General features: G+C 42.3%; 1 protein-coding gene across 1 annotated transcript in view; it reads left to right on the top strand.

Moving 5' to 3' along the window:
• KLHL3 (kelch like family member 3) overlaps positions 1-24,913 on the top strand; it is a 110,679-nt gene that overhangs the window by 37,926 nt on the left and 47,840 nt on the right. The window contains exons 5-7 of the mRNA XM_054717881.1: positions 2,023-2,185; positions 4,047-4,049; positions 20,222-20,331. Of these exons, the coding sequence (XP_054573856.1) occupies positions 2,023-2,185; positions 4,047-4,049; positions 20,222-20,331 (276 nt within the window). The remainder of the gene's footprint in view (positions 1-2,022; positions 2,186-4,046; positions 4,050-20,221; positions 20,332-24,913) is intronic.

Genomic DNA, 24,913 nt, shown 5'->3' with positions numbered 1-24,913 from the left:
TAAATCTCTGGGGGAAAGAAAAAGACTTTTGTAGAGGCCTGAGTCAAGAAAAGAAATGTATCTGCAGCCCTTGGCTTCCTGGGCACACCCTCGTGGATGGGAACAGCTGGAACCTGGCTGGTCCAGACATTCCCTGCGAGCCGGGCGAGCAAGCCCAGGACGTGGCAGTTGTTTGGGGGTGAAATAGATGTCGTGGGCCCTGAGCTAAGCAGCCTCAAATCAAATTGTTCTGTGTTGTTGTTTTTTTTCTTTTCTTAATTTCTTTTTTGAAGGACATGCTCACACTGTTGACCTCCTCCACAGGGCAGGGGGGAAAGAGAAGCAGAGCTGGGGTCAGGTAGGACTCTGGCCATGGGTCCAGGATATTTGATCCAGAGGGCAGGCTGGGCAGTGTGGGAAAGGCCTAGGGAACTTGAGAGGGGTTGGCAGTCTGAGCACCCATCTGGCCTGCTCAAGCCAGTTTTTCCTGGCTTTTAGGAAAAACACATGCAACACACCTGAGCAGGAAATTTTTCTGTCTTCCAGGAAATAGTGTGAATACTCATGTGTCTTGTGACCTTTTAAAAGGGAACTCGGCTCTCCTTTCTCTGAGAATGTAGCTAAAGACGTTCTCTTTATTTGTTGGATGGGAGAATAAAGTGTGTTTATCTGAGCCCTGAGGGACTTGGGGGTGACTCCCTTGTTCCAGTAGATTATATTCTTCATTAGAGCAGGGGTCTGGCTTATCATGCTTACCACTGAATCTTAGAGCCTAGACCAGAGCCCGGCACACAGACATTCAGTAATTAAGTGGTGAATCAGCTAGTGAACAATTCAGTAAGTACCTTTCTGTGTGAAGACAGTGTGCTAAAGGCTGTAGGGCAGTGATTCTCAAACATGACTGTTCATTAGAGGTAACCGGGGACCTGTAGAAGCACCTCACTGTCCAGGCCACACTTCATTCCTCTTAGGTTAGAATCTTTGGGGGTGAGACCCAGGCATCAATATTTTAAAAATCCTCCAGGTGGTGTTAACGTGTAGCCAAGAATCAATCTATCTTAGTCTGCTTGGGCTGCCATAACAAAACACCGCAGATCGGGTGGCTTAAATTTATGGAGTCACAGTTTTGGGAGTTAGGATTCCAAAATCGAGATTCTAGCTGATTCAGTTCCTGGCTTGCAGAAGGCCACCTTCTCCCTGTGCCCTTACATTGGGGGGAGGGGGGAAAAGAGAAAGAGAGAGAGAGAGAGAGAGAGAGAGAGAGAGAGAGAACACTGAAATTTCTTCCTCTTCTTACAAGCACACCTTAGGGCCCCACTCTTATGACCTCATTTAACCATGTTACTTCTTTACAGGCCCAGTCTCCAAATAAGTCACATTGGGGGTTGGGATTTTGACATATAAATTGTGGGGGTGGGGCACAGACATTCAGTTCTTAAGGGTCTTTTTAAAAATATATATATTTTTATTGATTTCAGAGAGGAAGGAGGCGCAGGAGAGAGAGACATCAATGATGAGAGAAAATTATTGATTGGCTGCCTCCTGCATGTTCCCACTGGGGGATCGATCCCGCAACTGAGTATGTGCCCTTGATGGGAATCGAACCTGGGACCCTTTAGTCAGCAGGCCGAAGCTCTATCCACTGAGCCAATCCAGCTAGGGCTCTTAAGGGTCTTGATACTCAAAGTGCAGCCGGTTAGAAATGCAGGCTCTCATGTTCCACCCTAGACCTGTTGCATCAGAATCTGCATTTTAATAAGATTCCCCCAATTCATACAGACATTAGCGATTGGAAAGCACTGCTGTAGGCTGAGGGAAACAGAGAATAGGCTAGTGCTGAGACTCCATGAGGTGTGGAGTCGGGGGAAATGAGGCTTGGGCTGCCCTGACAGCCAGACCAGGTGGTTTGGACTGACCTGAGCAGGCAGTGGAGAGCCATGCCAGGACCTTGAGCATGGGAGTGGTATGATTAGAACAGTGTGGTAGGGAGGAGAGGCCCTGCTGGAGGGATCCAGTGTCTCAGAATGTCCCCTTCTCCTGCAGGTGCTGCTCCCAGCAGCCAGCTTGCTGCAGCTCATGGATGTTCGGCAGAACTGCTGTGACTTCCTTCAGTCTCAGTTGCATCCCACCAATTGCCTGGGCATCCGCGCGTTTGCAGATGTGCACACCTGCACCGACCTTCTGCAGCAGGCCAATGCTTATGCAGGTAATGGGGACTGGGCTGCCATACCTCCTCCAACCTTGTGGATTGAATAACCTGGTCGGCTGTGGACACCTCAAAGATTGTGAGAAGTGCACTCTGCTGTCAAGCAGCTATAATTCAGTCAAGGTCACAAGACACAGGTGGGAAGATCGTTAGCAATAGAAGAGTTCAGCTCATTGCCAAGTATAATATGATTAATTGTCAGATGGATGACACAGACAGTAATTTTCATGAGAGAAGAGGAAAGAGATCTGAGAAAACTTCATGGGCTAAGAGTAATTTGAGCTAGGTTTGAAATAAATCGTTTCTGTTGTTTAAGATGATTTCTATTTTTTAAAATATATTTTATTGACTATTTTACAGAGAGGAAGGGAGAGGGATAGAGAGTTAGAAACATCGATCAGCTGCCTCCTGCACACCCCCCCACTGCCCTTGACCAGAATCAAACCTGGGACCCTTCAGTCTGCAGGCCAATACTCTATCCACTGAGCCAAACTGGTTAGGGCAAGATGATTTCTATTTTGATCAAAGTGTTCTCTAAACAGGAGCTTAACAGGCAAATACTACTGTAAGGCCTGTGATGATAAAGAAGAGTCCCTGGCTCTGCCTTTCCACAAGTCTTGCTCTCTAGAGCCACTCATTTCAATTCTAAAAAGAATGAAAATGCAGGCTCTGAGTCAGCTAAAAGCTGTTCCATCTACTCTTTACCTCCACTTATCGAAACAATATGTTTACATCACTGTGGTTGGAATAGTTTTAGATATTATCTGCTGACTTCTCACAGAAGAATAAGATTGAACTTTCATAGACTTTTCCCACTTATACATACATCCTTCCCCTCTCTTTATTCCTACAATCTTATTTCTACAGCTGAACTAAGTTATGTATTATAATCATAGTTTTTTAAATCTGAAAACTTTTTTAAATCAGAAAGGCAGTAATAATTATGTTACTATTTCTGAGATACAAATGGGACCAGTTGTTAAGATGATCCTGATGATGATGATTTTTGTGAAGGACATTCTCCAGATGCCCCAATTCTGAATTCTGCTGATTCTTCCTGGCTCTGAACCTCGACTCACCTGTTTCTCTGCTGTGTTTCCTGTGCCCTCTTTTCTCTACACATTCCCCATGCCTTGCTGCTTTTTCTCAGGAGCCTTTCCTCTCTGTGGAGAGGGCTCCCCAGCCCAGTCTTTGAAGAGATCACTTTCTTGAGGCTTTGCTTCAGCAGGAGCCAAGAGCTTGGCCAAGACCCAGGTCAGCTCATGAACATCTGCTGGTGCAGTGACAAAGGAAGAGCACTTAGATGCCAGGAATCCCTGACTCCCTTCCTGGTGTCCCTCCCCAGCCCTCTCCTTCCATACTGTGTGTGCATGCATGCCTGCACACACAGCACATATCCCAGCCTATTTTAGTTGGCTGAGAGGATCATCTCAGGTTTGGGGAGTGTACTGAACCCTCACCTTTAACAAAGGCTCCCACGCCCTTCTGGCCTGGATTTTCTCCACTTTCAAACTCTGTGTTTTCTCCCTTTGCCCCATTTCATCGTCTGATGGTGAGACTCATCTCTAGGAGAGTGGGGAGGATGCATTTGGGAGCACAGTGTTGTGTTGGTGCTCCATAGTCCTCATGTTGTCACAGTGATTGGGACCTGCCAGCATTGTGTGAGTGTGTATGTGGGAGGGTGTGCACACACGTGTGAATGCAGAAATCCTGATGAATTATTTCTAGCTAGTATTTATTGAGCTCTCACTTTGGGTCACACCCTATCTTCACCATTTTATGTGTCATCTCATTTAGTGCGTACAACAGCTAAGGAGACTTAAGGCATGGGCAGGTGAAGTTATTTGTTGGAGTCACACAGCTGGTGAGGACAGAGGCAGGTTTCAAACCCCACACTTCGACTCCAGAGCCAGTGATTATAACTGCTGCACACTATGCTTGCAGGCCCTATTTGGACATAAGGCAGCGCTGTGGATCGCTAATTGAGGAGTATAGGTGGCTAGAGCTGGCATTTTCTATTAGAAGTGTGAGCCTGGAAGCCTGTGCCACATAGTCAGATGCCAACACCCAGACAGTGTAGACAGACGACCAGCTGTCTCTGCTAGACACGGGCTGTTTAGTCATCTTCGTGTGGGGAAGTGAGACGTGGATGTCTTCTCTTCCATGTTGGGAGGTGGTCCCCTCACTGCATGTGTGAGCCCTCCTATTTTCCCTGCTCGGTCAGTGTGACTTCAGGCTGAGAGCCTCTCCCTGTCATACAGGCCTTCCCTGGAGCCTGTGACCGTGTCCTTGGTACAGGTTTCCTTGCAGCCCACAGGGAATCACGGAAATGCAGAGGTGGTAAGACCACGATGAAAAGACATTAGAAGAAGCAGCGTGAGGGTAAATTGTACAGTGTTTGAGAAGGAAGTGTTATAAGGGTTATCTTTGTGTACTCCCTCAGTGGTTTGCATCCACCCACTGATGTGGGCTGCTGTGTGTCTTTGGTCTTGCACTTCCTCCCTTGAGGTGGAATCTGGCACTCTCTGCCCTCACTGCCTCTCGAGAGCTGCCGCCTCGTCCCACTGAAAGGGTGCAGGTGTGGGTCACATAAAAGGGGCAGTGTCGGCCCTTGTAGTCACCGGCTTCTCTGGCCCCCTGCCTCACATTAGTGGGGGTTTAAGCCAACCAACTACATGGAGACCCTCCAGATCAGAAGTAGGGGTCAGATCAGCCAACACTGGAGCAACCCCTAGGCCTGTTTTCTCCATATGATGGGGAAATACATCCTGCGCTGTTTTCAGGATGGTTTGGGGATTGGGCAGGAGAGCCTCCTGCAGAAGTAGGCACCACCCAAGGCCATGCTCTGGAGCCTCCCTGCCAGCCTCACCATCCGCAGTGAGAGAGCCTCAGAGCTGGGTCTTGGCAGAGAGAGGGACTCCCTGGGTCATCGCCGCTGCTGTTGCTGTGGACATCATGCACTTTGGGGAGAGGACCGTTTCCAGAGCTTCTGATTTTGGTTTCTCTGTATCAGGTGCACAGGTATATCCTGCTTTCCCACCTTGCCTAGACTCTGGTTAGCTGGCCTCTGCCCTCACTTGTTCGTGGTCCCAGCTTTGCCTCGGAATTCTGTTCCTTTTGCTTCTCCAAGACAAACTTTCTTTTGCTGTTATAATTATTATTGCTATTGTTATTGCTAGCTAATAAAAAAAATCACCCATACTTATTACAGAAAAAGCAGACAGGCAGAAAGAGCAGGAAAAGCACCACAATCCTACCCAGAGAGAACCATGGGCAGCACCTGGTATAGAGCCTTTTTTATCTGTTGTATCATATGGATGAACTATAATTTACTTAACTCCAGTCCTTGATTAATGGGCATTAATGTTAACTGTTTTTTCTTTTATATAAAATATTGAGTGATAAATTTTCTACATAATATTCTGGAGTTCATTTGCTAATATGTAAGTAATGGTAAGATTATACCTGTAGTTTACCATCTTAGTGGCATAAAGTAGCTCAAAGGGAGTATGCATTAATTTTTTTGATAGATATTGCCAAATTGCTCTCTAAAAAAATGTAACCATTTTTAAAGCCAGCTCTTGCCTTCTGATGGTTAGTCCTTAGTTCCTAGATGAAGGCACCGAGAGACAGACAACAGTAGGACTCTGAGGGGCAGGAGCACCACCTGTCCACCCAGCTGCCTGTTTGCTTTCCTGTTTAGAATGGCCTTATCTTTTCCCGGGTCTGGTTTTCCCCTCAAGGTTATGCTCCCAAGTGTTCGCTGTGATACATTATTCTGGGGTGGGGAGGTGTCCTGTATTTAGAAGCTGACCACCCAGACTCTTGTCCCCAGCTGATGGTATCAGAGTTCTCCTGGGTAGCTAGGAGCTGGGAAAGGGACCTGAGCATTTTGCACAGCTTGTTTCTTATAACTCATTATTGTTTCTAGGGACAGTTTAATCTTTAACCTCAGAGGCCAGGACAGGTTTATGGGGATGTTGTTGTTTGGTAATTGGACGGCCATGCACTGGGCCATCAGCAGAGCTGGTTGGGAGGGATGTTAATGAGACCCCATTAATGAAATGGCAATAAAAATTCCTTGGGCATGTTGTTTACATCAGTCTGCCAAAGCTGAGCTGAAACCCTCCAGCCATGGGATTGAATGCGTTTGTGGAAAGAAATGGCCTTTTTTTCGATTGATTGAGTCTTTTGAGATCATGGAATGAAGTGATTAAACTAAGGGCAGCAAAAAACTTTGACAAATCATTTAAAAAACACGAACCTCTGACTCAGTGAGGGTTGTCTTAATGAAATTGCTGCCTTCAACTTGGCATCATAAAATGATGATGATGATGATGATGATGATGATGATGATGATGATAATGGTAGGAGTTTCTGCCATTTCTGAACACTTGGCTAGGTTGTCATTAAGTGCTGTGCAGTTAATAGGCACAGAACTATGAGAGGTAGTTATTATTTTCCCAATTTATAGATGAAGAAACAGGAACTCCAGAATGTTTAGTAACTTGTCCAAGATCACCTAGTTTGTAAGTGGCAATGGCAAGATTCATGATGAGGCTGTCTGAACCAGGGCCTGTGCTCCAAGCGCACTACTTATTTTCATATCCACCAGGCCAGTTCAGCCTCATTCCTGCTCCCCCTGATTTTCTGCTTCTAACTTGAAGGTGGCAAATGAAGCCTTAGAGCAGACACAGGTAGTCTGTGTTGTTAGATGGTCTCCCTGTTGGGATTTTAGGAAGCTTCCCTTAGTCCTCCCATTCTCTGGGTAACAGGGAACTCTGGTGTTGAATCAATAACACTGATGACTAGGCAGTTTTGATACAGTCCTTTGCGCGCTCTCTCTCTCTCTCTCTCTCTCTCTCTCTGCGTGTATACACGTGAGTTATAGGGAAAGGAGGAGGGACCACATATATATATATATATTTCTGGAATTAAGTCAGTATGGTAAAGAGCTCATATCTCATCATCCCCAGGGAAGGTGGAGGTGGTAATATTTAGAGTCTGAGGGTCGGTGGTCATGACCCATGTGGGAAGAGGTCAAGGTAGGTCTCTGTTACTTCCCTGTGGGAACTGAGCCTTCTCCTTGGGGCAGGGAAACTGTGGGCCCTGAGAGCCAAATATTGACCTACGAAAGCTTACCTCTGCCCTCCACAAATAGGGCAATAGGGGGCAGGAGAGAGAGCTTTAAAGCATCTCTGTTTTATTTTTTTACCTTGCTAAAATGTATTGATTTTGTTTGTGTGTTCACCTGTGTCAGCCAATCTTTCCTGAGACATATAACCAGTGGTTTAATTCAGAGCCCTCAGACCTGTTCCCTGGGGCCACAGGGATAATGGGGTTTGTTTTATTTCTGAAGGTCAAGGAAGTCATAGATGGGTTTTCAGTTCCATTTGTTTAGGACTTGTAGTTTAGATGAACCTGATCAAAAGCTTAGGCTTATTTCCTCCCATCAGGAGAAATTTGGGATTAATTTAGGAGGTTGCCTGAGCCCTAGGCAGTACTGAAGAATGGAAGGAAGTGCAGTAAAAATCTGAGAGCTCAGTATTTGCAGATGTGCTGGACACTGAGGATTGAGGTTCAAACAAGGCAGACCCTGCCCTCCTGGGGCTACCGTCCCCGGGTGAGAGAAAGGCCTCAGAGGATAAAACAGGTTGAATAGGGCTATGATAATTTTTATTTCCTGTCTTAGGGGCTTTGAGAACATAGAACAGTATCACTTCACCTAAACTGGTAGACAGAGAGATTAGGGAAAGATATCAATTCAGGGGTATGTTGGAGATTTGAATGTTAAGACTAATGCTAAAACGTTTAGAACACCACTATTCTAAGTTATTTTTTTAAAGATAGGTTATTAGATTTATTCTTTTTGTCTCTCTGAAACACCCCTAAGAGGGATTCTTAGGGTACTCTGATGTGTATATTGAATTTTACCCCAATGGCCTACTTAGGACAAGCTCATATTATCTTGGTGCCTAAGATAGTCATTAGCATGTTTGTTATTGCAATCAGACAGCCTTGATTTCAAAACCTAGCTTGACCATTTATGCTTTGTTATTCTAAGCACATGACTAAATAACTTTTTGAGCCTCAATTTCTTCATCTGTAAAATGGGGGTAGTGATATTCACTTCACCAGGGCTTTTGGGAGAAGCGATATAGTACATGTGAAATGCGTAGCACAACGTTAGCTACTATTAGGTAAAGCTCTCAACTTTTTCCAGGCCTGCTTTCCTGAAAAGACCCAACTCTGCTCTGAGAGCAAGTCCTTTCATGGGAATGCACCATCCAAGTTTTGTCATCCTTTCAACATTGGGAAGATGTGTGTTGTTGCTTGATGTTATCTGGTGCCTCTCCTCTTCTCTGTAATTTCTCATCCAATGGACAGGAACAGACACATTGTGTTTCATTAATCAAAACTTGAAACTTAAACAGTACTATAGTAAAGCCTGGTTAATTAGGACTCTTAACCAGAACCTTTGTTTTTTTCCCCCCTCTGTTTCCATTTCTCTTTAAGGAAAAAGAAGCAAAAACACCAGAAAAGTTAGAGTTATTACTGGAGAGTTCCCCTTCAAGGGGCTGGTCCATGGTTAGAAGATACTATGCCCCCTCTACACCCCACCTATCCCCCAAGATCTAGCTGCATCTACCTCTCTATTGCATCTCCTGGGGCCTGGCACAGCTCCCCATATTTAGTGTTTATTCAATAAACATTTGTTAAATGAATAAAGACATTGCCTAGGCTATAGCTGGACTGAGCTATTGCTACTCTCTAGACATGCTCTGAATTTTCCTGCTTCCATGCTGTTCTTTGTATTTGGAGTGCCTCCTCCAGTCATGGCTCTGTGGACTTGAGGTGGAATTATTAGTGCCTTGTCTTACCCCTCTTATAAGGTTCATGAAGGCATCAGCTCTGCTTTCTTCATTTTTGAAGAAACACTGCATTTGGCACATCATACACTAACAGTTATGGAGCACTTGCAGTGGTCTCAGTAAATGTGAGTTTCCTGTATTTGCTTACTTAATGACCACACACCTTTATGAGATAGGTACTATTGTTAGCTTCACTTAATAGATGAGAAAACTGCAGCCTTAATAAATTAAATAACTTATATCCCTAGAGAGTTTTCTGAACTCAGTGGAATTAAAGTGAGTTTCTAAGACCTTTGAAGTCCACAGGCTTGTCCACAGGACCCAAAGGAACTGCTTCACTGTTAGAGAGCAGTGCTGCCAGAGGACTGGACTTTGTAAAGCAGGGACAGGGGCTGATCATACTCATCCTTAATTTCTAAAGAGTTTCTTAAAGCTTTTAAAATGGACTAATATCTTTGTGTGAACGGTCGTATCCATTTACGGTCAGGGTTCAAGGTCTGGAGAAGGGGCTGATGCACAAACAGATATACTAGACAAGAAATATAAATTTAGAAGGCCTGGGGAGCCAGGCAGAGGCCTTTCCTCTAGTGGAGAAGCTCCCTGAATCTCTGGACCCTTCAGCGTTTTATTTACTAGAATACACATTTGCCCTTTAGCAAAGCACACAGGCATATCAATGGTAAAGTTTGATAAACAATAAAAGGATTATCAGGTTAGGAGATTGCCTTCAGCCATTCAGCCAGCAGCAGGGTAATACAAAGCTGATTTTCAGCCCCTGCTGGATATCAAAGTCCATCAGCATTCTAATGGACTTCTTGCATAATTATGTGTAGTGGTCTTTCTCTCTTTTCCGCGTCATCACAGAAAAGGTTCTGGTCCGGTTGCTGAGTGGAGGAGCTGGGGATTAAGAAATTAAAGAAAGAAAGAGACCAAGAGGCAGAAATAGATTCATGAAGCTGGGAGCTGGGTGGGCTGCCATCCTCTCTGATGGAGAGGTAGCATGATGCCGACCAACACGCAGCGCGTTTATTTTAAAGGCCTAGATTTACATATCTAGTCCCGCCCCTGCCTACACCTGGGCTGCTATGATTGGGGAAGCATGTTCCCAGGGTGTGACTCGGCCTACGCCCTGAGTTCAGCTGATGATAATTAAGGAAATGCCCAGGTGCCTCCCAGGCAGCCCTCTACAATTATGCTAACTACTTGTTGGTCTTAACCTCCAGCATTTCCCCCTTTTTTGTTTTCTTAATAAATTTAGAAAGATGTATGCCATTTGAAGGGCTTGAGTCCTTTTAAGACTTTTAGATTCAATGAAAAGGATTGAGTTCTTTCATGTCCTTTTAAAATTATTGTCAGGCATCTATTGAACTAGTTTGCAGTAGGCTCCTTTCTGGGCCAACAGTTCTTTTTTTTTTTTTTTTTTTTTTTTTTTGGGCCAACAGTTCTTTATGGGTTCCCTTCTCAGTTACTGTCCCCTGTGATATGACAGCAATGATATTCGAGTTCTGGATGGTGGACAAACGGTGGGAAATGACAATGCAGGTCCGACCTTCTTTGGCTTTGTCCAGGGCAACCTGCACTGACGCACAGCTGATGACTGCTAGCATGGCAAGGCGTCTTTACCATCCCCCATCTCTGGACTGTTTCTCCTCTGTCTCATCAGCATGTTGCTTGGGGCCACTGCTATCTGTGGTTGGAGTAGCCTGGTCAGTACCTCTCTCGGATCCATTGTTGAAGTTTCCACATGGGCTTGGAGGAGTTTTCTGGAAATACACAAGCATATCCTCGACCAAAGGTTAATAAAGGGAACCTTCCATAAACCAGACTCAGGATCTATCCATTTAACCAGACCATTTTCCTTTGGCTTATTCTGACACTAGTGTAATTCCATGGGTGTCTTGCCATCAGCATTATAAGTGAAAAAATTTGTAAAGTGAAAAATTTTAAAGTAATTAAGGCTTGATGTAGTTTACTTACAGGATATTTCTCCACTATTCCCCCTTTTTTGTTTTAACATGAAAGGAGGACATTTTTTGCTTGCTGTACAATATTTTGGCTTTTGGAAATCCTGAAATGCAACCTTGATAGCTTTTTAATTTAATTCTTTGCACAGAAGTATGACTGGTCTGGATGACTTGGTCTGAATTCATTACATGATAAGCAGCTTTACTATGAGATGAACCATCAGTAAAAAATAGTTAATGCTCCAGGAATAGGTTCCTGCCTGGTACAACTAAGTTCCCCTGAATATTCACTTATTTCAATTTGCCAATTTAAATCAGTCTGAAATAAGGCTTATTTTCTAACTTTATTTGTCCTTGGGTGTGGACAGTAAATGACACTAGTTGGATTTCTGCTATCAGTCTTTGAGTATATTGACATAAGCTTTGTTGGGGAGGCAAAATGAAAATTATTTACTTTTCTTTTTGAGGCCAAATACTTTGTTGTTGTTGTTTTTTTTTACAGTTTTCTAGATATTTGAAGGGCATTTCCCTTTATTTTTTCTCCCAGAGTAATTTCTAGGCCTCATTTAGAGAGTTTCTTTTCAAAATCTTTTTCTTTCTTTTAAACAGAGCAACAAACTTGATTGCTTTTCAGCAGCTGGCCAATATTGTAATGCAGACATATCAAGTAAAAGTAATTCTCTTTTTACTTATGGTGTCTCATTAATGGTGAGATTTAATGCTTGAATAATAACTTTTAGTTTACTTTGTAAATAGCAGTGGAAGAGATTTTAAAATTTCTCCTTTTCATTAAGCTTAAAATTTACTTTTAAACAGCATTCTTTTTGGCTAGTGCTCATTTGCATATGTATGCAAATATTTTACTTTGGCCTTTGTTAAGATCCAATTACTTAAAAATATTGGCTTCTCATATAACTGAGTTTAAATGAGACCTTGATTATATTGTAAAAAGCTAATTTATTAAGTAACTAAAGTAGGCATCTTTATTGAAAAAGTAAAATAAGCAAACTTATACATTTGACCTATGAAGTACAGATGCCACCCCCTCCCCTAGCCTATTTAAAGAGCAGGCTGTCTGAGGCTTTTTGTCTTAAAATTCCATTGTTGAATAATCTGGTTTTGCTTAAGAAGTATTCAGCAACTTTGTCCTGCTAAGCTTAGAGGTTGAAATCTTTATAACATTTAAAATATATGTATATAAATAAAATATAGTTATTAATTTTTATTTGATAAAGCTTCCCACATGATTTCAAGTATATTAGATCAGCCTAATTTAGTTAAAAAATATTTCTTTTAAGAAGAGAGTAAATCCTCGAATCATTTCAGGGCCCTTGAAATGTCCCAAGGCTATCTCTCGGTTAAAGTCTTGACATTTAACTTGGAAAGACCACCAAATATACATAACCCAAAGATTATATTATATACTCTTTGTAATTATTCTAAAAGATATTAATTAAATTTAAACTGGTTTTAATATTAAAAATTCGATTCAGACCATAGAATTAATTCTTCTTTTTTAATTAGACCATATAAAATATTATATTCTAGGTTGAAATTTTACCACACATAGTACACATAAGGACTATAATATATTTTGAACTACTAATTTCTCTAGAGAACATACAAGAATTATTTTTCTCAAAAATAAATTTCTATACTTTATGCATTTTGTTATCACAACTATATAATTTCTCCCAACTTAATTTGAACTTTAAACTTTTTTTATGAGCAGAAAATGACAGTATCTTTATTATATTTTATTTATTTATTTATTTATTTAAATTTCTTTATTTATTAAGGTGTTACATATGTATCCTTATTCCCCCATTACCCCCCCATCTCCTCCACTCATGCCCTCACCCCCCTGTTGCCTGTGTCCATTGGTTAGGCTTATATTCATGCATATAAGTCCTTTGGTTGATCTCTCCCCTTTACCCCCACCCTCCCCTACCTTCCCTCTGAGGTCTGATGGTCTGATCCATGTTTCTCTGTCTCTGGATCTATTTTTGTTCATCAGTTTATGTTGTTCATTATATTCCATAAATGAGAGAGATCATGTGATATTTATCTTTCTCTGACTGGCTTATTTCACTTAGCATAATGCTCTCCAGTTCCATCCATGCTGTTGCAAATGGTAAGAATTCCTTCTTTTTTACCACAGCATAGTATTCCATTGTGTAGATGTACCACAGTTTTTTAATCCACTCATCTGCTGATGGGCACTTAGGCTGTTTCCAAATCTTAGTTATTGTAAATTGTGCTGCTATGAACATAGGGGTACATATATCCTTTCTGATTGGTGTTTCTAGTTTCTTGGGATATATTCCTAGAAGTGGGATCACTGGTTCAAATGGGAGTTCCATGTTTAGTTTTTTGAGGAAACTGCATATTGTTCTCCACAGTGGCTGCACCAGTCTGCATTCCCACCAGCAGCGCATGAGGGTTCCTTTTTCTCCGCATCCTCGCCAGCACTTGTCATTTGTTGATTTGTTGATGATAGCCATTCTGACAGATGTGAGATGGTACCTCATTGTCATTTTGATTTGCATCTCTCGGATGATTAGTGACTTTGAGCATGTTTTCATATGCTTCTTGACCTTCCTTCTGTCTTCTTTCGAAAAGTATCTATTTAGGTCCGTTGCCCATTGGGTTGTTTTTCTTCCTTTGTTAAGTTGTATGAGTTCCCTGTATATGTTGGCGATTAAGCCCTTATGGGTGATAACATTGGCAAATATGTTCTCCCATGCAGTGGGCTTTCTTGTTGTTTTGTTGATGGTTTCTTTTGCTGTGCAGAAGCTTTTTATTTTGATGTAGTCCCATTTGTTTATTTTCTCTTTAGTTTCCATTGCCCTAGAAGCTGTATAGGTGAAGATATTGCTTCGGCATATGTCTGAGATTTTAATGCCTGTGGATTCCTCTAGTATTTTTATGGTTTCCCGTCTTATGTTTAAGTGCTTTATCCATTTTGAGTTTATTTTTGTGTATGGTGTAAGTTGGTGGTCTAGTTTCATTTTTTTTCATGTGTCTGTCCAATTTTTCCAACACCATTTATTGAAGAGACTATCTTGACTCCATTATATGTTCATGCCTCCTTTGTCAAATATTAATTGGGCATAGTGGCTTGGGTCGATTTCTGGGTTCTCTATTCTATTCCATTGATCTATATGTCTGTTCTTGTGCCAGTACCAGGCTGTTTTGAGAACAGTGGCTTTGTAATACAGCTTGATATCTGGTATTGAGATCCCACCTACTTTGTTCTTCTTTCTCAGGATTGCTGCAGCTATTTGGGGCTTTTTTTATTCCAGATGAATTTTTGGAAAGTTCGTTCTAGGTCTGTGAAATATGCCGTTGGTATTTTAATCGGGAGTGCATTGAATCTATAGATTGCTTTGGGTAGTATGGACATTTTAATGGTGTTGATTCTACCAATCCATGAACATGGTATATTCTTCCATCTGTTTATGTCTTCCTCTATCTCTTTTTTTAGTGTCCTGTAGTTTTCCACGTATAGGTCTTTTACCTGCTTATAAACTTTAATCTCTTAGAAGCCTTAAATTTTAGGTGGCAAGTTAAATACTTAGCAATTCTTAGATTAGTAATACCTTCACATTTTTAAGGATATATTTCAAATAAAATATAAGACATATTTAATTAATAGATTCAAATCTATCCTCTAGATTTTTCATATGAGGCAAACTCAGATTAATATTTCAGTATTTTGTCATTTTAAATTACCTAGATATTTAATAATTTTTTATTATTTAATTTAGCAAACTCCAAAGCTTTATGTTGCCAAAGACTTTGGAAGCAGGCCTGTAGCCATTTGAAATTTAAAACCGCCACATTCTTCCTTGGAGATAACATCTAAGGTTGCTGCTGAGGGAAACATGGCCGGCCCCCTCCTCCATCAGAGAGCACAGCCAGTCTCCCCTTGGGCCACTGGACCCCCACCATCAATATACCTATAATTATCACTGAAAAGCTCCACCACAAATCCTTTATTTTAGCTACATCCATCCATCCATGTTTCAACAATTTTGAGATTCTAAAGCCAATTATTATTATCCAAGGCATTTTCTTTGGCAAATTCTGTAACAGAGATAACTTACTGACTTTCAGTGGCTTTAATGTTAACCTTGGAATGCGGTCCATTATTACTTAAGAATGACCCTTTATTTTGGAAACACTACTCTTGTTGCCTAAACCCAGCCTGTATATTTTCTTTGTGTCATTTTTGCCATCTTTTAAAGAAAAACAGTCTTGGATGTATTCTATAGCATCCATAAAGAGATGGAGCTCAAGAGGCCACCCAAAATTGGGTGGGGCGCACCTTCTCTTAAGCTAGCCTTTTTCTCTTCTGGGTACAGAAATCCCAGACGTATCCCTTAAATTGTGAGAAATGTCTCATCTATCCAAATTTCAAATGATGGACTGGGAAATAAAAACATGGTGAAAATGAGACTTTTAATAGCACTCTCGAGAATGGGTATCCATTTTACAGGATCACCAAAAGACTTAGTAATTAATGGGCTGGGGCCTTTTTAGTTATCTCTACCTCCCTTTGTCTTCTAGGACATGTGCCATCGGCCACGTGTCTCCCCACTCCCACATCCTGTTTGCTCTGGGGAAATTCAGTAAATGGCCTGGCCACCTAGGTATCTTTACTTATTAAATTAAATTAAAGGCATGCTTAATAGACTAACAATAAACAACAAAGGCAGATAAAACAACAATCAACAGACAACCACCTGTAACATATAGACAAGACTTAATAAATCAGAGTTCTTTTCATGAATTTTTTCAGATGTTTTACATTTGCCTGGCACTTATAGCCAGAATGCAGCCTAGATGTTAGTCAGTTGTTTACAGGTCTTACTCTATTCTGCTTTTCATAGCATTGACTGGTGTCTAAAGATTTTTAGCTAAAATCTTCCAGTCCCAAGGCATCATATGGTAATTTTCAGACAAAGCATTAAGGAGTCCTTTTGTGAGAGGACTGATAGCCCCATTTTTTCTAGCTGTTGAGCCTTCCCACATTAGAGGCGGAGGATCCGGGGCCTTAGGTATTATAGACTGTTGATCCCCAATATGAATTAGGCATAATGCAGTTTGAACAAGAGCCCACCTATTTAAAGATGACAAGGGCACTCCTTTTTCTTGAGCCTGATTTAAGAGAGTACCTTTTGACATTTTAATTTCTTTATCCTTGAGCATACAAGCTAAAAATTTACAATGATATCTTGCCTTTTACTCGAATCCTTCCCCATTATAGCCTGGCTTGAAATAAAAAGATGTTCCTCCCCACTTATGGATCACAACTTCTGAAGCTGGTACAGGCTTTGTGCACAGTGACTCTCCCCACCTTTCTGGTGATCCCACCTTTCCAGTGAATTTCCTTTTTTTCCCCTGCTCTGGCGAATCTTTTTCTTCAGATCCCTGTTTCGAGGCACCAGATGTGAACGCCGCATCCATTTGCTGATAGGGTTCAAGGTCTGGAGAAGGGGCTGCGTACAAAAGGATATACTAGACAAGAAATATAAATCTAGAAGGCATGGGGGAGCCAGGCAGAGGATTCACTCTAGTGGAGAAACTCCCTGAATCTCTGGACCCTTCAGCTTTCAGAGATTTACTAGAATACACATTTGCCCTTTAGCAAAGCAAACAGGTATATCAATGGTAAAGTTTGGCAAACAATAAAAGGATTATCAGGTTAGGGCAGTGGTTGGCAAACCGCGGCTCGCGAGCCACCTGCAGCTCTTTGGCCCCTTGAGTGTGGCTTGGTGTTAGAACCACTTCTTCAAAATAGACTCGCCCAGGCCGAAAACCGACTTGACTTCTGCGCATGGGCCACGAAGTTTCAATCTCATTGTATGTGCGCGCCCACACGAGGTATTTTGTGGAAGAGCCACACTCAAAGGGCCAAAGAGCTGCATGTGGCTCGCGAGCCTCGGTTTGCCGACCACTGGGTTAGGGGATTGCCTTTAGCCATTCAGCCAGCAGCAGGGTAATACAATGCTGATTTTCAGCCCTTGCTGAATATCAAAGTCCATCAACCTTCTAACAGACTTCTTGCATAATTATGCTAACTACTTGCTGGTCTTAGCCTGCAGTATCTTTGGACTTCAAAACAACCATGAGACCTAGGTCAGGTATTATGGTCCCATTTTATCCACGATGAAGCCAAAGTCTGGAAAGAAGTAACTGTAAGAGGTAGAGCTAGGACTTGAGCCCAGGTCTTCTGCCTCTTAGCCAAAGCTCTTCACTACATTCTCCTTTAATACATTAACAACAAAGCAAAACAAACAAACAAAAATCCCCAAACCAACCAACCAACCAGTGTGAAAGGTAGAAGCTTATTCTCAGGGATGTGTATATTCTGGGAGCAGAGGGGGTTCTTTCTGGGAAGCAGCTGGGAAGAGGGCTGACTTGAGTGCAAAGTCTTCTGGGGAGTTCCTGTTTCCCAGGAGAGGGAGTTGGTCAGAGCATCCTTGTCCTGTTTTTGTTTGTTTGTTTTTTCTATTTTGTTGTTTCTTGAGTGTTGCTAACAGAAAGAGGACTCTAGTTCCCCAACTCTGGGGGCTTAGCCCTGTCTCCTCAGACTGAGGGGGGAGGTAGGGAAGTTTCCCTCTTTGCTCCCCCTCTTCTTGCTCATGCCCTGCAAATCTCTTGGGTTCTGGGGGCCAGCCCTGAGCCAGCAGCTGCTGCTCATTAACTCCCCTGTTGCCTCTACCCACTGAAAACTGCTTCCTGGGAGGCTTTCTGAAGGGATTTCAGTGGGAGGGTCCAGATGGGCAAAGCAGCAGCCTGCATCAGAAAGAGGTACCTGGATTCAAATTCTGCGTGTCTGAGAGGGTGAGAGATGGGAAGTTGTGGGGGCTGACTGCTTTCTGCCTTGATTTATCTTTGAGAATTTTTGGTTTGTTCACTATGCCACCTGGACTATGCATCACTGCACTTTCATTTTTTTTCTTTTCAAAATCCAGCCATCTACTTTCAGCTTTATGAGTTGTAAGGAAGAATTTTTCACAACCCAGAATTTTACTCTCTCACCTCCTGTTCTTTTCCCTCTTCTCTCTTCCAAATGTTAGGTTTTGGGTCAACCAAAGATAATGGTGGAGAGGTTGGGTGGGGCTCTGGGCCACAGAGGTGTTGGTGCTGGTTCACCTGACACTCTTGCTGAGCTGAGCCTTTATGTCCTGCACTTGGTTGTGGTGTGCTGAGGGCCTTTTCTCTTTGCTATTTCTTGGGTGTTGCCGACAAATGAAGGACTCTAGGACCAGAAAGGCATGTGGGGAGAATCTTGTACCTTTCCAAGCCTCCAGGCCAAGAATGGATTCCTATCATCCAAAGAAGATTGTTCACTTGCTTTTATTTTAAAATCTTTAGGAATGGACACTTTAAAAGTAATACTATGTAGTCTTAAAAATTCCCATAGTTAGAGAGATCTTTTGCATGTCTCACCTAAAATCTAAGCTTTGAACTAAAGGCTTTTTTCTGTTGACATATAGAGAAGCAAGACCAGCTTCTTACTTTATAACAGTTGCTTCCCTTCATAAAGGATCTGACTTTTAAACCTCAGGATGGACAAGCTTTAATTATGGGCTCAGTGATATCATTAGGCTGGTGGGGAGCAAGTGGGGAACTCTTTTGTCCAGTGAAAGATGGAAAAGGTTGTTTATAACCTGATCTTTGAGAGTAAAATATTAAGATTTAGGGAATCCGAATAAAGGCTATATGGGAATTCTTTGGGTCTGAATTATTTCAACATAAAATTTAGAAGATTTTTTTGTAAGAAATGATTTAAATATTTGGTTTTTAAGAGGCCAATGAATGTGAGAAAGGGACTTAACATGGTCTGATGTTCCTTTTCATTATGCAGCTATAGCAGTCTTGATATTTCAGCATCTCTCAAGGGTGGAGGGTCTCTGAATCTGACTTGAGGGGCTGGCCAGACCAAGTGTGTGTAGCCCTGAGTGGGAACTTGGAGGTGTAGCGCTCCAGAGGCTATCAGGCCAGAAAGAGACCACCAAAGAAGGAAATAGGGAAGCCTGGAGGTCAAGGGGCACAGATGCTCCTTAAGGTGATGGTGCAGGGTTGTGACAGAGCTGAAAAAGGAGCAAAGACGGACCCAAATGACAAAGGATCCTGCCACCTCCAGGACCTGCTGCACCAGAAATTGTCAACCCTTAGGCCGGTTCACCTTGTCATAGCTTGCAAAACCACTTTCATAACAGTTCCTTTCCCACCAGAGCATGGGAGGGAGGCGAGACAAGTGGTCTTATCCCCATTTCACAGATGAGGATGGTGAGGCCCAGGGAAGTGATGCCATTGGCTCAAGAAAATAGTTCGTAAATGGCAAGGCCAGGATTTGAGTCTAGCTTCCTTCTTTCTGAAATAGATGTTCTTTCACTGACATTTTACCGCCTCTGTAATAGCAGGATAGTGGCCCAGCAAGTGCCAGGGTAGGAGTTGTACTTGGCATTTCCTTTGTGTGGACCTTAGGCCTGACTTGTTCTAGCTGTCCCCAAATTTCCCTCCATTTTAATGGCCTCCACCGACTGGCTGTGCTGGATTGTTCCCAGTGGCAGTGGGACCAGCTGTGTTGCCACCACCCTGGAACGGATTCTTAGCTGGGCCGCCCTGTGAACCAGAGGCTCACTATAATAGACTTGACTTTGGACAACAAAGGATGACTTCCTCGGCCAGCCTTCTAATGTTGACTTTCTACCAGAACCCCCGAGACTTCCAGCCACACCGCAGTTCTGACCCACTTTAGTTTGGCTGAGCTGCTGGGGGCACTGTCTGCAATTCTGCCAGCTTGAGCCTTGAGGGGAAATGAGCTCAGTTAAGTAGGCAGGTCCCAGTGAGGCTTTTCTGCAACACCAGGACTGATCTCATGGAGCATGGAAAAAATATAGCCTCATATCTCTCTGCCCCATTTTCATCTCTGTCGGTGTTCTGGACAGAGGATCACAGGGGGATGCTTTTGCTGCTGAGTTAAAAGGCTAGTTTCCCTCCAGCCAGGACGTGCTGTCTTTCTCTCTGCCTCTCTGTCTCACCCTCTGCTTCCACCCTCCCCTCAGAGCCCCTAGGACTCCAATCTGAATCCTACATATTGTCATGGAAGGGCAGGAGTGTTTTATAACTTTGTTTTCTGAACTTCTGCTATCCTTCTTTTTCTTTTTCTTTTTTTGGAACAGAGCAGCACTTTCCAGAGGTGATGCTGGGGGAAGAATTTCTTAGCCTAAGTCTGGACCAGGTGTGCAGCTTGATATCCAGTGACAAGCTGACTGTTTCTTCAGAAGAGAAGGTATGATGTGGCCCCTTGGTGAAATAGGAGTCTCATGTGTGAGGGACTTATGGTTTAGTGAGACCTTTTCTGAGAGCTTATTTTTGTCACTTTTTAAAAAAAGGTCTTCTGATCCTTGACCACTAACGTCATTTTCTAGACCCTTTGTTAAAGAAGAAATAGTGGTGGTGGTCACAAAGCTGCCTTCATCAGCCGAACATTTACAGTTTGCCAAGCACTTTGCTAAGTGCTTTATGTTCTTCTTTCCACTATCCTTCACCACAGCCCTGTGAAGCAGGCATTGCTATTGTCCCCACATTACAGATGAGGAAGAGTGAGACTCTGGAATTAATTAGCTTATCCAAGGTCACTGCAGAGCTAGCATCTACCTGTTACCTGGTCTTAATCACTGTCCCACATGGCCTCTTGTGAATGTCATTGAGCATTCATGCCAGAGCAGACCTTTTGGGAATATCTGTTCCAATAGGGGTTTGGAATTCTCTCTGATGATGAAACTGAAGCCAAGATAGGGGATAGGAATTGCTGAAGGTCATACAGTTAGTCAGTGGCCATGCAAGGACTAGAACCCAGGGCTCTTGACACCCCATCCCCTGACTCATTGACCACACACATCCTTTGTGTTGGAAGCTTGACTTCGCCCACTGCTCTAGCTCACCTGTGACTGCTCATCATTCCTACTTCAAGGCCTTGCCCCTCACTGACCCTCTGATTGGAGTATTCTCCCCATCCATCTTCACCTGGTTAAATTCCAAACCAGTTCAGATTCTGCTATTACCAGGAAGAATTTCTTTATTCCAGGAGATGTAGTCTTTTGCACTGAAAGGAACATAAGCTTTGATGTTGGCCACCTGGGTTCAAATCTCATCTCTAGTATTTTCAAATTACTTGTGTTACCTTGGGTAAGATATGTTGTTTCTATATCTGTTTCCTCATTTATAAAGTAAAGATACTAATAGAATGTATTCCATAGGGTGGTTGTGGAAATGGGATAAGGTTTGTAAAATGCCAGGTATCATATCTGGTACCTAGTAGGTATTCCATCAGTGTTAGCTGAGTTTATTATTGATCTTGCATCTGGAATTAAGTCCTTTCTATTCTATGTTCCAAGATAACACTCACCTTGTTCTGCTTTTCATTGTACTTAGTTCTGACCTGGTCTTTCCTCCTTCCCTCAACTGAGTTTTTTTGATGGTAGGGGCCACATTTTATTCATCTCTATATCCTCAGAGATGTGCAATACATGTCTCTTGAATTGTCCTAGTCCACTCTTAGTGTCTAAACTTGAGATCCTTTCCAAGGGAATATTTAAGGAAAAGCCCTCGAAAAGGATTTTACTTTGGAGATAAGACTGAGTCCAAAAGCGTATGTCCAGAGAATGGGATGAAATTCACAAGCCCCTGCCTGCCATCTTGCAGAAGTTTGATCAAGAAGAAAAGGAGTTCAGAACTTCAGAGAAGGTGGCTGGCACAGTAATCTAGACTCTTTCTTAGGTTCAAGGAGCCCTCTGCTTCCATTATCTGGTGTGAAATAGCACCTTTGGAGGAAAAGAATGCCTCCTACCAGGCCAAAGGCTCCTTCTTGCCCCAGCCTCAGCTACAGAGTTGACTCCCTCTCTTCTTGCTGTTTAATGTCTTCTCTGGATTGTGCTACCAAATTGTCATAGTTGAAGGAAGGAACTACTTAATTGATTGGGTGTGTGAAAGTTGGGGCAATTGGTCAGTTTGTGGCCTGCTTGAGCATATTCTCAAGCGTAGTTTGAAAAAAATGGAAGCAGTCATAAAACAGCAGGATTTGGATAAACTTGGGGGTTGTTTGGGCTGAGAGGGGGGACGCTGCTACTTTGAATTCATGCTGGCTCCTCCTGCCCTGGGATCATAGTAAGTTTTTTTCAGGTGAGGACTTATCTGCTTGCTGTACCAGGGCAGGGGTGGAGCAGGGTTGCTAGTAGGGAAAGGCAACTGGTTCCATGCTTGGCTTGATGCTCACTGGTTTTGACCTTGAGAAGTCACTGGTCTCTTTGAACCTTAGTTTCCTTACATGGAAAATGGGAATATAAAGTTTTCATGAGGATTAGACATAATGGGTATAAAATAGCAAATAGCAAATACAGTGTTTGGCAGGTGCTCAATAAGTGGCATTTGTCATTGTGATTACCATAATTTTGAGGCACCATTGAGAACGGTAAAATAAGCCATGAAGTTAATTGCATATTTCCAGAAACAAAGAAGGATGACATTCAATCTACACACTTAAAGTCTGTCAGTAGCAGCTCTTATTGATTCATATGCTTACATATGAATTCTTCATTCTGTATAACCTGAGTTTGGAGTATAGGAATTGTTCACATTAATGAAGTTTTGTATCATTACTGGGTTCTCTGAAGTTTTGTGTAACTCCAGAGTTTTGTGCTGCTTTTCAGAAAGTAGGTTACTCTGATCTTTATTCCTTTGATACCTTTAAGGCTGGCAGTATAATTTTGAGGCTTATCAAAGTATAGTGGGATTTGGCTTGCATTTTCTCTTTGGCAAAACCTATAGTTTTATTTCTCCTGAATTGAGCACATGTTGCTGGAAGTTAAATGACTGGAAGCCTTTGACAATTAGATGTTCATCATTTGGATGCTAGCCTTTTAGGCTTTGAAAATTCTGTCACCTGTTCCAGGAGATTTGCTAATTTCTACTCCCTTTCATTATATTGCATACAATAGGCAATCTCTGGCATGCACAGTAGCTTTTTCTTTCAATATTGCATTATAAGGAACCTATTGGAGTGCATTTGAAGTAATATCAGGGATCTTAATTTAAGCTAAAATTCAACTGCATTTAATGTTACCATTTGTGCAAAACCCAGCTGAGTCAGTAATCAAATAACCTGTATTCAGCGAAATCCACACTTGAACAGCAATATTAGCTGTACCATCACTTTCCTCTTTGTCTACAGCATGGTTTCTTTCAATGTTTATTATAAAATACAGCCATATTTCAGATATTAAAATGTGAAGTAACTGTGTATCTTAAAATAGAGGAAATGTGGTATTTTAGTGTTATTGATGGTTAGAAATGATAATCGCTGGCCCCAGGCAGTTTGAGAGTTTGGAAGTATAGGTTCTACAGTCAGAGTGGCTGAGCTGGAGTCCTGGCTCCAGTGCTTTGACAAGCTGAGTGACCTTGGGCAAGCTTTTTATCTCCCACCAGAATGTATGCACCAAATATAGTCTAGCCATGGATTTTGTCTGTCTTAAGGTCACTGCTAGAGTGGTATTGGGTCCATAGTATACACACACACACACACACACAAATATTTGTTTGCTTTGACTGGGAATCGAACAGTGGCCTCCTGGTTCATGGGTCAATGCTCAACCACTGAGCGACACTGGCCTGGCTTAGCAATACTCTTCCTTTTCTCCTTTTGGGAGAGAAATTCAATAAGCACTGAGGAGTAGAATACCACAACATTATGATTGAAAAGCTACCTTGACTGCTCACTGTTCTCCAGGTACATTTCACACATCATTAAAAAAATGTGGCGTTTGTATTGAAGTAAGTACATATACGTGAACAAATAAAAAGTGCACAGCTCAACTTTTTACAAAACTACATAACTAGCACCCAGGTCAAGAAACAGAACCTTAGAACTCCCAGTCACTACCCACCCCAAGAAGCATAACTACTATTTTGACTTCTCATATATTAGTTTTGCAGTTTTTAACTTTATACAAATGGAACCCTGGTGTATACTAGTATATGTTTTTGTGCTGACTTCTTTTCCCAGCATACTGTTTCACACGTCATTTCTAATTCTTACAAGAACTCACAAGGCAGAGGAGAAACTAAGGCATGTTAATAATAGATAACTTCATGGATTGAAGCTGATTGTGTCTGCTTCCCAGGTCCCAGCTCTTTATTAATGCACACTCACCCCGATGGGGAGGCAGAGGTGAGTGACACTTAGCCATTACTATTTAAGAGTTTGGTGGTCAGACAGACCCAAGACATATATCCATAATGGCTAAGAGAAGTGGCTAAGAGAAGTAGTTGCCTGTAATCAGAGTTCTAGGAAAGCACCTGGAGTATGTTATTCCAGATGATTGTGTGGGGAAGGACTTAGAAAAAAGAGAATATTTGAGCCAAACCTTGGAGAATGAGAGTAGGATTTTGGAAAGCTATTCAGGTTGAAGGATTGTAGGAAGTTTGGAAGAACATTGTACTTTGGGGGAAAGTAACCTGTGTGATGAGAATCAAGGGTCTTTGAGGGAGGCTGTTGGAAGATGAGGCTGAGAATGAAGTAGGGGTCTGTGGAGAGGGCTAGGAGTGAGGACTTTATTCTCTAGGTCAGTGTTTACTGAACTATGTGCTGCAAAACTACATTGCTGTGAGATATTTATTGGTGTTGAGGTTAAAAAAGTTCTCAGGTTAGATACGTCAGACAGTGGCTAAACAGAAGAACCAGGTTAAGAAACTGCAGGACTTGTCAGAACTTTTATATGGTAAGGAACTTTGTAATCTCTAAAGAGGATTTGGGGGTATGTATGTATGTGTATGAAGTGTTCCCCAGGCTCATTTGGTCCAAGGACCCCTTTACT

The sequence above is a fragment of the Eptesicus fuscus genome, chromosome 6 (assembly GCF_027574615.1).
Source record: "Eptesicus fuscus isolate TK198812 chromosome 6, DD_ASM_mEF_20220401, whole genome shotgun sequence".
NCBI lineage: Eukaryota > Metazoa > Chordata > Mammalia > Chiroptera > Vespertilionidae > Eptesicus > Eptesicus fuscus.
Note: the sequence above shows the minus strand (reverse complement) of the source record. Positions and strands in the feature narration are given on the sequence as shown.